Here is a 13,082-nt window from a genome sequence, read left to right on the forward strand (position 1 = left end):
TAACATGCATAATGTTTTACCATGTTGCATCAAATTCTATATTGACTGTACTGTACTCGATGGTACAGATTTCATTCTACTACAGATCTAAATTATAACCACTTGTTCTAACCTGAAGGACGTAATAATATAAATCTTGTGCCTCTAATTATAGTTATAAAATGTATGCCTCTAAGTGCACTTTAGCTTTATGTTTACAAATAAAAGATGAGATGTACAGTACTTGCTTGAGGATCCATTCACATAGTAGAAAATGCACTTATAGTATGCCGAACAATTTACTATGTTCCATTGTAAAATAACCATAACTAATTGGTAAGGGAGAAGTTTGAACCCTTATGACATGTTTCCTCAAGTAATAATAATAATATTAATATACATAAAAACATCAGGAAAAAAATATTCTAGAGGGTATATATATATCTTACCTAGTCAAAAGAGTAAATTCTGTAAATATGAAGGAAATATCCCTAGACTAGCACCAATTATTGTACATGAGCAAAATGTTGAGAAGGTGCTGTGGCTGTGTTCTAACTAAACAAGAGTCATTAAATGTTCTGTATTCAGCTGTGTAACAAGGGTAGGATAAGAGGGGCATGTACCAGGCCTGGGATGGGATGGGGGGGAATCAGTATGATGGCCGGCGGTTCAAATCCCGACAGCGGAGGCCCAGCAGGGGTGAAGATCCCAAAGCTACAAAGGTAAGTACAAACTAACCTATTTTTACCCCCTAACCCACCTTTAGGGGTGCCTAACTCTAACCCTCCCCCCCAAGTACCTAAACCTAACCTCCCTCTAACATCTAAGTGCCTAAACCTAACCCCCCCTTCCCCGCAGCCTAACCCAAAGTCTCCCGGGGGGGTGCCTAACCCTAACCCCCTTCCCCTAGCCTTACCCTAACCCCTCGGGGGGGTTCCCAACCCTAAGTCCCCCCCGGGAGCCCCAAACCTAACCCTCCCTCCATGCGGCTGTGTGCACCCATCGCCCGGCTTACCTTCGATCGGTATGCTGGGTGTCGGGCTCCCGGCATAGGTCTAATGACAGGCGTCGGGATTTCGATGCCTGTCATTTGTACCTTGCCAGGATTAGACAGTCGGGAAGCCGGCGGCCGGGATTTCGTTCATCAGCTTCCCTACTGCTTTCCGATGGGGGCACTAGTATGTGACTTGATAAGCAAATACAGATAGACAGACACAGCTGGCAGCACCAGTCATAACAAAGTGATAAATAACAATCTGACTGAAGTTCTGTAGCAGCCTCAACAAAACTAAGGCGTACATCTGCATGAAATGTGTTACTCCCTCCCGGCTCAAGGATTCACTCCACTACTTTAGTTCAAGTTGCAGCCACATGTAATTCAAATAAAGGATCCTTTCTTTTCTGTATGAGTTGGTGCTTTGATGGGCTCTTTTTTAGACATAGCAGCAGCAGGGGGAATGCATTTTCTATAAACCTGCCTCTGCCCTTTACTTTTAGCAGTATATTTACATATCTAGGGCCTGATTGAGAGTTCTGGATGCTCTAGGCTAATACAATTGTAGCACCCCATGTAATGGTGCTCAACGCAGAGCATAGTTGCTATTCATACTGCTCTTGTACAAGTAATGAAGGTTTTCCAGGCTACCCAGATGGCACTAGAGCACAATGTGTATAAAGTAAGGGTTTTAGCAGTAAGTTACATGGTAACATAAGCACAGCTATCTAATAGTCATGTTAAGAACTTCCTTCAACACCACCTCAGGATGGCTGGATAACTAACAAGCTTCTTTTATTAAGCTGTGCGACAGACACCAACATGGAAAGGATAATGCCTTCATTTTATTCCACAACTTTGTGCTGCCCCTACAAGTCCTCATGCCCTGGCTTTAGCCTGCACATACCTCCTAAAATTTAGGAGAGTGGGAATCAAGACTTTGTATGTGCGTCGTTGTGTCCCATATTGGGGGCATAGCCGCACATCATGTCCCCATTGCATGTCACATTGGGGGCACATGCCACACCCTCATTCATCATCACACTGAAGGTACTCCTGGTGTTTTCCAAGCAACTGGGCTGCCCTCAGCCTCTCTATATACTGTTTAGATGCCAAGCGCTTGAGCATGGCATTCATTCACCTGCTGCTCTGCTATGATATGCAGAACAGCAGGTGAGAGACTGATCTCCCAACCTTTGCCCCACGCACAACACTTCAGTTTTTGAGTGGGATGGCAGGACAGTAGCTAAAAAGCGGGACTGCCCCACCAAAATTGGGATAGTTGGGTGGTATGTCTTTATCTATTTGAGCCTAGTGCTGAATCCTGTCTCATAAAGCAGTGGTGTTGAACTTTTTATGCTTCCAGCTCTTTGCCATTTGCAGAACTGTAATTAACACTGAGCTCAAGGGGAGATTCAATTAGTCATGAGTTGGATGAAAATTGTTTAACACAGTTTAATAATCTGGGGCTGCAAGATTTTTCTATTCAAATTAGACACGGTTCTCAAATACAGTTAACACGCATTTTAGCTCGCACTTCCAATGGAGGTGTAGAGTAGGGTCAAATTCTTACTTTAAGGCAAAATACCAGAACACAGTGCAGTACATCTTGAACACACCTCCCAAAGAGTAATAATGTACTTAGAGGATTTATAATAGTGGAATACGGCCAATAAACACACATACTTTTCTCTAAAAAGCAAAAAAATTAGTTAAATGATGTGGGACATGTACACTAGCTAGACAAAAGTGATTGGACACCCCCGTGCAAGCGAAATGGTCCTATGCATATCATTGCACATAAGTTCCAAATGGCCACTAATGTGGTGGTTTCAACAAGAACACTTCTTAGGGAGGCCCACGCACTTGCAGTTCTACAGAAACAATGAATGTATTTATCAGGATGATCATGCCACCTTTCATGTTTCCAGGGAGATGTTGGACTGGTATACAGAAAATTCAGTAACCTGGATGGACTGGCCAGCTCAGAGTCCAGATCTTACCCCCACTGAGACGAAATGGAGTGACGAAGGCATTCTAAGCCGATCGACCTTCTTCAATGTCACAGTTGGTCACTGTATTTAAGGCAGAATGGCGAAACATACCAAATGCTGTTGTCCAGGAACTTGAGGACAGTTTGACAATTAGGGTGTCTGCAGTAATCACTGCATGTGGTGGACTTACAAGGTACTGATGTTAATAAAATCTCATTGATCTATTTGCTGTAGTGTCCAATTACTTTTGTCTACATACTGTAGTGTATATTGGGTGTTGTATTTTACTTACAGATGGGAGTTGCAAGTGTATTTTTGTCACTATAACACTATAGAGACATTTAATGTACCACAAAATACTCTAGACCCTTTATTTTATTATTTTATTTTTATTTGAAATACACTTGCTGGCTATCATTTTTCCATCATTTATAAAAGTTGTAAAAAATCAACCATTTGACACCATTTAACTGTTTCCAATACTTGCTTATGGCCACTAACAGCCTTCTACGCTGTCCTGTTATCTTATTTGCCACTATTTTGGGGTCCTGGATGATTTCCCTACACTTTTCAGGCACTTGACATAGGCCGCACACAGCAGAATTAAAAGGCAATATGGACACAAAGCCCAAGATTCACAATAGGCAGTGATAAGCAAAGCAAATAAAGCACACCAGTGGTCTAGGGACAGCTGACCAGCTCACTCAAAAATGTATCTGTTACATACTGTAACGTTAACTAATTTTCCTATTGCAAACATGTACATTACTCATTTTTTTATTTCAACAATATGCTGATTATACCTCCCACTTAGCACTTCTTCGCAGTAAATAGGTGTTGTTAAAATATGTTTTTGAAGGGTTAAGTGACAAGTTACAGTAAGAATTAAAAATAAATAAATTGTGTAGCAGTGGCAGATTATAGCATAAATCATCACTGGACTGACTAAAGCAATTGGCCCTTATTCTACATATTTTTTTAAATTTGATAACCTACTGTCAGTGACATACAGTAGCAGTAGGAGTTGCCATAGTCCCAACTGTGACTGGGCCACAGTACAGTATTGCCCACCTGCTGCTGCTCATTTACAGCAATCTATTAGTAAATTGAGAGAAATGACATCAGAGGACATTTGTCCCCTGAAAGTTTTGGATGTCAGACAGACATCATCCTTAGCACAGTCTGAGTTAAAAAGACTGGCTTAAACTGCAATATAGAGTAAGTAAAATCAGCACACTTTGTCAGATAGCTACTTTTCTTTATAAGTGGTCTAACATAGTTGGTGCCAGGAGTGTTAAAAAGGTATCTAAAATTAATTTCACAATATCAAAATCCCTAGAGCGTCTGTAGGCTAGGCTGTTCAGTTGTCATTTCCCACTTTGACCACTGTTTATTACAATCAAATTTTTCCTATATTTACACTAGATACTATATGTGTAATTATAGGAAAGTACAGGTAGTAATGTGCTGCAAAGAAGAGCTACAGGACCACTAGAGATTTTTCTTGGAAGGGAGAGATTGGAGGAAATGAGTAGTTTCACATACTCAGGGCCACAACTGGGGGGGAGAGGGGAACTAGAGGTGCATGTGCACTAGGCCCCGGATTTGAGGGGGTGCTGAAGGGCTGACTCAGCCCCGGCAGACCCCACGGTGGCTTGCAGGCGCAGAGGCTTGTGGGCTGCATATTCCATGCGGACTAGACGTCCGCATTGGAATCTGCTGAAAACGGCCCTCCAAAAATGACCGCCGCCTAGGAGGGGACAGTTGCTAGAGGTCCTACTGGACCTCTAGTGTCTGTTAGGCCAGTGCATAGCATGTGGCATTCCCGGAAGTTCCGGGAATGCTGGCGCTGCCGGGAGAAGATGCAGAAAGCTGAATCTTCTCCTGTGAAGCACCTGCCAATGAGCGTGAAACAACTGGTAACGAGCATGAAACCCCTGGCAATGAGCATGAAACCCAGAGCATGAGACCTCTGGCAATGAGCAAGAGACCCCTGGTAACGAGCATGAGACCCCTGGCAACGAGCATGAGACCCCTAGCAACCAGCATGAAACCCCTGGCAACGAGCATGAAACCCCTGGTAATGAGTATAAAATCCCTGACAATGAGCAGGTAATTTAAAAGTAATTAGAAGCCTTACTGTGGGGCATAAAATGGTGTCCGGGGCAAATAAGTAAGTGGCACTTTGGTAGTAGGCATTACAGTGTGTGGCATAATGTGTAATGGGCATTATGGTGTGTGGAATAATGTAAGTCACTATACCAGGGACGTTTGACTAGTGCACTGCCTTATGGAGGAGCAAGGACAAAATTTAGGTATGGGAAGGGAAGGTACGGAAAAATTGCTGCCTTGCCCCGGGTGACAGATATCCTAGTTTCGGCCCTGACATACATAATATTCATCACTGACATTCTGTCTTGCTCTTGTGTTTTCCAAATATTTGTTTCCAGTGTGTGTTTTTCAGTACAATATAAAAATTCCGCCAGTATTTAAAAAAAAAAAATGTTTGGTTGTAAGCTCAAATGTTTTAATCCGAATGTGAATCAATACAATATTGTTTTGTTCATTGTTTATACAGTATACATACTTACACTGGTAAATGCAAGCATTGTTCTGTTTTAGTATGGACTGGTTCACCAGGGTAACAGGGAAATCCCCAGTGGACCCCACTGCCTGAGAGTCCTGTCCTCTCACTAGGGGTTCTGGACCTAAACTATAAATGGCTCCCAGTTCCAGACTCTTCAGACTGACCATGACAGCAGCGCACTGTTAATAGGTGAAAACTGTGATGCTGCCAGCATAGAGAAGCAGGAGAGGAGAGAAGCTAACAACTAAGTAATTAACTGTATGGAATTGAGAGACTTGCTGGTGTATGGGGCAAGGTGAGAACCAGGGAGGAGAGGGGATATGGACAACAGTAGTAAGGGTTGAAGCTGACCAGGGGGGGAGGAATTAGGGGTGCAGAATGAAGAGAAACTAGAAGTAACAGTTTGGCTGCTGCTGACTGAAAAGAAGCAATAATGAGGAGGGGGATGTAGAGTTCAGAATTGTAAAACAGCCTGTACAGAAGAATGTCCAGGTACAGCAGGCCAGTGACAACAAGCAGCACACTAATTCCAAGATTCAGTGTTACCACTGGGCAGCTCAAAGCAGCTGCCTTAGGTGCCAGGATCTTGGGATATTCCACTGAGTGAGGAAATAGCTGGTGAGCAGAGGCATGGGGGTAAACACTGGTGGGCAAAAAGGCATGGGAGAGGAAAGCTGGTGGGCAAGTGTTTTCAGCGAAAACTTTACCAGCAGTGGGGTATGTGAGAGAAAAGCTGGTTGGCATGGTGGCATGTAAGGGAATTGAAAGCTGGTGAGCATAAGGACATTTGAGGGAAAAGCTGGAGGGCAGAGGGGTATATGAGGGAAAAACTAATGGGCAGAGGTGTATGTGAGAAAAAAATATGGAGGGCAGGGGCATGTGAGAAAGTGAGAAATGGTGGTTGGTTGGGGTTGGTATGTAAGTGAAAAGCTGGCAATCAGAGTGACATGTGAAGGAAAAGTTGATGCGGTGTATTCCATGCTGTCATTAATTTATTTTCTCCAGTTTAAAATAAATCAAACCATCAAACAAAAGTGTATGTTGCTGTCTTACTGTGACAAATCTTTTACTATTTGGAACTGCACATCTATAAATCCTGCATTTGCTCCTTGCTTGACAGTATTGGAGTCTGTAGAGTGAGCAACACAGTGGTGGAACTAAAGGCAGTGTAGCAGGATAACTGCACCAAAGCCCTGAGAACTCTGCATGGTGCAGCTCACTGATCTATGTCACCAGGCAGCCAAAAAACAATAAAAGTCTGTGCAGGCACATTTTACAGACACTGGCCATGCTGGCAGCAAGCAAGGAAGGAGGGAGGCGGACATGGCACAGGTCATGCCACAACAATAGGGAGATCACTCTGCATTTTAGAATGGTGCAGCTGTGCATACATTGACTGTATAAGTTAAATATTCTCCAATACAGTGTTTTTTTCACAGTTGTGGACAGTGAACTTGATAGCTGAGAAAGTCAGTGTGAAGAAGCCATCTGTTGTCAGAGACTAAAGTAAGTCTCACAGATAGCTGGAGTTTGGGTGGCACAAGGGGTTGGGGCACTAGCAGGGTATATGGGGTTGGGGTTGCTAGCACCTGGTACAACCTCTTGCTAGTTCCGACATTTGAGCAGCGCCTTCATATTAGGAAGAGTGAAATAGCTGTGTATTGGTCATTGATGTTGTAATACTTCCCTAAAAGTGAAGGAGCACCCAAGCTCCCAAGGGAGTGATTCGGCCAGGCCCTAGTTAAAGTGATTGAAGCTATGTTTTACCCAGTTACACCACGTGTATGTAATGCTATAAGGAGACATAAACTGTTTTTGCTGAGTCACCAAAATTGTATTTGTTCTATACAAACCTCATATCTTGTTGCTGCTGTTAGTGGAGAAAGCTTATGCTGGGAAAAGAAGGGTAAACTTGATGGAGAGAACCAGTGTGGGGTAGGGGAGGTGGGGGTTTGGGAGAGTAGAGAGAACTGATGGTGGGGAAAGGGTGTTAAGTATAGAAGGGAAGTGTGGGGAAGGTGGGCTCTTTATGTAATGTGGCTGGGGGTGTGTAGGATATCAATTAAATGTTATAGTTTAAGGATAGTCACGCTACTAGAGATTCATTTAATGATGGAATTATAATGTAGGTGGTTTATTTGATAAAAGCAATTTAATAAATGTGAATATGAATTATGCAATGTTGGGCTGTTTGTGGAGAAATGGGTTTGTTTATTCCTTAAATGTAAACAGTGTTTGATGTTTTATGGCAGCGCTGATTGCACATAGAAAGCCTATTTTTTAAATGTGTGCACTGTTGATTTAACATTGGGGCTGGATTACAGGATGGGAGCCCTAGAGGCATCACTCATGCTAGCCTTTTCATATTTCATGTACCAATCCTTTTTTTTAAGAGAGCCCCAGCATTCCAAGATCCTGACAAGCAACAACAGTTAGTGAAAGTGAACAGCTAAATGAGAGCAAAATAGTCTGACAACTGTCATGATTCTGGAGGGGCAAACCTGTTTTTTGGTGAGTGACCCATTTATTCAGGACTTTCTTCTTACTGCACGGACAGTTGGGAGGCATGCCTCACTTTACACTACTCTTCTCCTGAAAGGTAATGCATGCACCTAACAGTAGTGCATACAGTATGGCCCATGTATTTGAAGTGGATGGAAAGGGAGAAGGTTGGATCAGAGAGTAGCCTCACCATGGTTAAAATTATACCCATGCCCTTGTACAGTGGCAGAAGGAAATAAGAGAGGGGACTGAGGCAGTTATACTTCTTTCCTTAGACCCAATCAGGTGGTCGGCCACACCCACTGAAGTAAATGACAACTCCTTTACAGCTTTGTTTTAGTACCTTTCAGAAAAGTTTTTGCATTCCCCTGGAGGGCCGTTCATTTCCTGGTCAAAGAATGGTCAATGGTAATCAGATTCTTATTCTTGAATCACATAATTTGTGTTATTGGTTAAGATATTGTAGTATGCATTACCAGCATTGGTCTCTGTTTTCCTAAAGTAAAACTTTTATGCAGTTAATGTTTGTGCCTCCTGTTTAAGTGCGACTCTCTGCCTTTCACATCAGTCAAAAATTGGAGTGTTCAGTTCCATAGAGGATGGCATATGATTAAGATTCTCTTAACTAATTGTACATACTCTATTAAATGTGAACATCTCTCAAGCAACTACATAAGCACCGATAAAAGAAATATGACATGAATTGTGTTAGGAAAAATAACAGCTGTTTTACCTTTTGTATGCCTTCTAGAGATTCTTGAACATTGTTTTCAGTTCCATTACTCCTGTTAATCATCCGCCACATTTGAGAATAGATGCTGTCCCTCTCAAACGGATTCATCCCTTTCACCCGAACGTGCTCGTAAACAGCAGAGTCAAAGACTGTACCATAAGGAATATCTGTCTGCCTTGAGAGATCCTGGAGAGACCTAAGTTTATGAAAAATATATCAACATGTAATAGTTAACATTTGTGCAAGAATTCAGTAAAACAGTAACTAAACATTGTGGGTACATTATATCATAGAAAGAAAAGCTCAACAGGTTTTTCCTTTTAATTTCTCTGATTAACATTTCACATGCTGCATAGTTGTTGTTCCATAGTGCGTTACTGGCTTCTCCAAGGAAGAGATGACATTTATTTAATGAGAACAGGTAATGCAGGCCTCAAATTTCCCATACAAAGCATTGTTTGTACAGGATAGGCATGATATTTGTTAGCATGTCCCAGCAATTAAATGAATGCATTGAATCGGTGTCAGTGGTAAACTTTAACAAATGATCTATTTCACAAAGCAATTAAACAAAACCTATGGAAATGATGAACATATTTAGTATATGCATTGATATTTACAGTATATAAACATATTAACATATTCATCTATGTATGGAAATCTTTACCATAGAGAGAACTTTAGAGCTGATTTATTAACAGTGCTTTCAAGTGTACAATTTTCCTTAAACCAAGGCAAGGTAGAGGTAAACAATCAACCAAGGGGCCTATTTGGAAATGTAGAAGACTCCTAAATTCTGAAAAAATAACCATTTTTGCTAGAGATGAGCAGTTTTGTTTACTAATAAAATGAACACACCTAAACTTGGGGGTTCCAAGTCGAACCAAGGCATGGCTCTGTTCCCTCAGCCAAATCCAGGTTGCAGGTCAAGGCAAAATGTCATAATCCTGGAAATGCCATATCTAACATGTTTTGAATTGCATATAAATCTCTCCCTGTCTTCTTTCTACTCAGTATTCCTCCCTGAAGTAACTCCACCTTTGTGGGCTGGCTGTAAGCACTTCACAGATCAGTATGATGTGTGCAAACTTAGCTATGTGAAAATAAAATAAAATAAATTGTTCATTTAAAACAAAAAAAAGCATAGAGTCCTCCTTCCAAATCAATAACCAGCTCCGAGCCTAGTCTGTTATTGGAATATAAGGGGGAAAAATGAGTGACTATAACAAGCACCAGGCTGAACCACCTGGGGGGCTGACACTATAGCAGCGAGACACCCAGCATGGGGTCCCCCTGCTATACCATCAACCAGCCCCAAACTGGTCAGCCCAGGGCTGGAATTGTCATTGGGCCATGCTGAGGGTCCTTTTTGCCATAAACATCCCTGGAGAGACATATGAACTAGCAGATTCATTGTCCAGAAGGAGTCTATCTTTGGACGAAGTGTCTATAAAAGACATCTTTCAGAAAATAGTCTTATCAGTTGGTGTTCCAGTGGTAGTTCTCTTTGCCTCTCCTCTGAAAGCCCAGACTCCTCTTGTTTCTAGAGTCTGGTAGAAGGGTACTTGAAAAATGGACATGCTGTCTTTCCCATGGATGAACATTCCCTTTCCTTATGCATTTCTCTTAATGGCTCTTCTGTTAAGAGTATTCTACAAACACCAAATAAAGGTCAGATTCCTCCAAACATTCTGGCATAACCAGTTTGGCCATCCAAACTTTGGATTCCCCTCAATGCACATCTCAGAAGAGGTACCAAAGTTTCACTGGGGTATCCAACAGATAGCTTACTAGGCACACCAGACTGTTGGGATCAATAAATAAAAGAGAGTGTCCTGCGCTAGTGTAAAGTGTGTTAGCAGCTCAGTTAAAAAGTTATAATTTATGTCCATGTACAACGAGCTTTACCGTATTAGGAAAGCATATAGAACATAAAATAATCAATATGAAATTGCTGTTAACACACTTTACACTAGTGCAGGGGCACTTTCTTTTATTTATTGATCCTAACCTTGTACTAGTGACCTGCTGCTTACAATTATGTCATATTCATCAGCACACATCGCACTCAAACACAGGAAGGAATATTTGATATCTTCTGTATGTCAAAACATACTCTGGAATTAGAGGTAGAAGTAGAACATTTCTGTGCACAATATCTAAAATTAGAAAAGCTTTATATACAGGAAACAAGACAATGGGGTGGAAATTACAACCCTGTCTGAATATTTTGAACAAGAGATGATCCCAAAGAGATTACGTATTATAAAAAATTCCACATTTGAGCTGGTAGGATCAACTTCCAGAAAAAATGGAACGAGATTCTGGACACATGTTTGAGGAACCTTATCTCTCTGATTATTGAAGACAGAAAAATGTTGCTTAAATCTATGGATGAATCAATTGAAAAAATGGAGAAGAAATTCGGACCACTACAGTACACTCAATGGAAGACTTTGAAAATGTAATGGAAATGACCAATAGGAAAACTGAGAAACTAGAAAAAGATATAATCAGACAAAAACAGAGAAAATTCTAAAGAGATATGGAAGAAAAATAGGAATTTCTGAAAAAAACTAATGAAAAAAGATTGTTTTAAAATATGGAGTATAATAGGAAGATCCCTCAGGAAGACAAAAACAACAGAAGAAATTCTAACACCAATTGCACAAACAGAAGGGAACACAAACAAAATCCAATGCCAGGAACTTCAAGAAATTATAAGCCATACAATAAAAGGATTTTTTCTTATGAAGGTGAGAACCCTAACAAACTCATCAGACAATCAATTAATCAGGGAAAAGAAGAAGCCCAAAAGGAAGAAACACATAATTACTATGTATTACTGGACGAAAAAGAAAAAAAAGATAACATAACAGAACACAGAAAAAACTCCCAAAAGAGGAACTGATGAAGACGAGGAACATGATTTATTAGAAGCAATTTGGGGCACAGAAAAGACTATACCAAATCAATATAGATAAAAGGAGAAGCAACGTATTCTCAAAAGGGGAACAAGAGGGGGCAAAAGAAAAAAGGGCCAACACACAGTTACACCAGAGAACAATAGTACGTCAATGAAAGCTATCTTTATCCTCAGTTCAAATACACTATTAGAAGAACAAATCAGTGTATTTAAAAAAAAACTTAAAATTTTCACCACATTCAGATACTAACATGACCTCTACATAGACACACACAAAAAAAAAAATGTATTAAGATTTTTTTCTAGTGATCAACTCATAAAAAAAGATTCAGCTGTGACAGAATTTATACATAAAAATTTTAGACCGACAACGATATTTTTTCCCACTCACCTAAAAGGTCCCTTTTCAATGCTTGGTGGAAAAAGAAATCTCCCAACTTCCTGAAAAAATTAAAGTGAGTATAATTGCACACATAAAGGAATAGAAGGATTAAAACAACTAAAGAAATATATATCCTTGATAATAATGCCTGCAGAAATAATAGGGAAGAGTCTTTGTGATGGATAGGGATAAATATGAAACAGAGGGTAGAAGATTGCTCTCCGATATAGAAACCTACAAGAAACTACCAAAATATCCAAAAATGTATTTTCAAAGAGAACTAACAGAGCATCTTGATGAAAGATTAGAAATTGGTGTACTAACAAAAAAATATATATAATAACATCAGAGTAGAACATCCAAGAATACCAACATTTTATCATCTTTCAAAAGTGCACAAAAACTGTGAACATCCCCCGGTAGGCCAACAATTTCAGGTGTCAGATCACTGACATCCAACCTTTCAAGATATATAGATCAATTTCTCCAAACATTGGTCATAAATAAAAAAAGCTTTCTTAAAGACACGATGAGTATCTTACAAGTCATCAACCAAATAGAATGGAAGAACACATATACATTGTGCACAAGTGTTAAAAAATCACTATATACAGTGATTAATCATAATAAAGGTTGTGAAGCAACCTGATACTACCTATCCAATCAGACAGACATTTCAAGCACACAAATTAACTTCATCATGGACAATATCGACTTCATCTTGCAACATAATTATTATTGGTACAATGGTGAATTCTTTCTCCAAAAAAGAGGGACTACTATGGGGACATAATTTTCAACCAGCTATGCTAACCACTTCATGGCATGGTGGGAAGACCAAAAAATCTGGAGCAAAAATGAATTCCTTGAAAACATCATATGTTGGCACAGATACATAGACAATCTGTTCTTTATCTGGAATGGACAACAAGAAGAACTCCTACAGTTTATACAATACATGAATAATAACACCTTTAATTTTGAG

General features: G+C 40.3%; 1 protein-coding gene across 1 annotated transcript in view; it reads right to left on the reverse strand.

Annotated features, from left to right (window-relative positions):
- The window catches only part of GRID2 (glutamate ionotropic receptor delta type subunit 2), a 1,139,199-nt gene that overhangs the window by 217,429 nt on the left and 908,688 nt on the right, over positions 1-13,082 (reverse strand). The window contains exon 13 of the mRNA XM_088464469.1: positions 8,790-8,985. Coding sequence (XP_088320595.1) covers positions 8,790-8,985 — 196 coding nt within the window. The remainder of the gene's footprint in view (positions 1-8,789; positions 8,986-13,082) is intronic.

Source organism: Taudactylus pleione, unplaced genomic scaffold, assembly GCF_031769625.1.
Source record: "Taudactylus pleione unplaced genomic scaffold, aTauple2 ptg000055l, whole genome shotgun sequence".
NCBI classification, from domain to species: domain Eukaryota; kingdom Metazoa; phylum Chordata; class Amphibia; order Anura; family Myobatrachidae; genus Taudactylus; species Taudactylus pleione.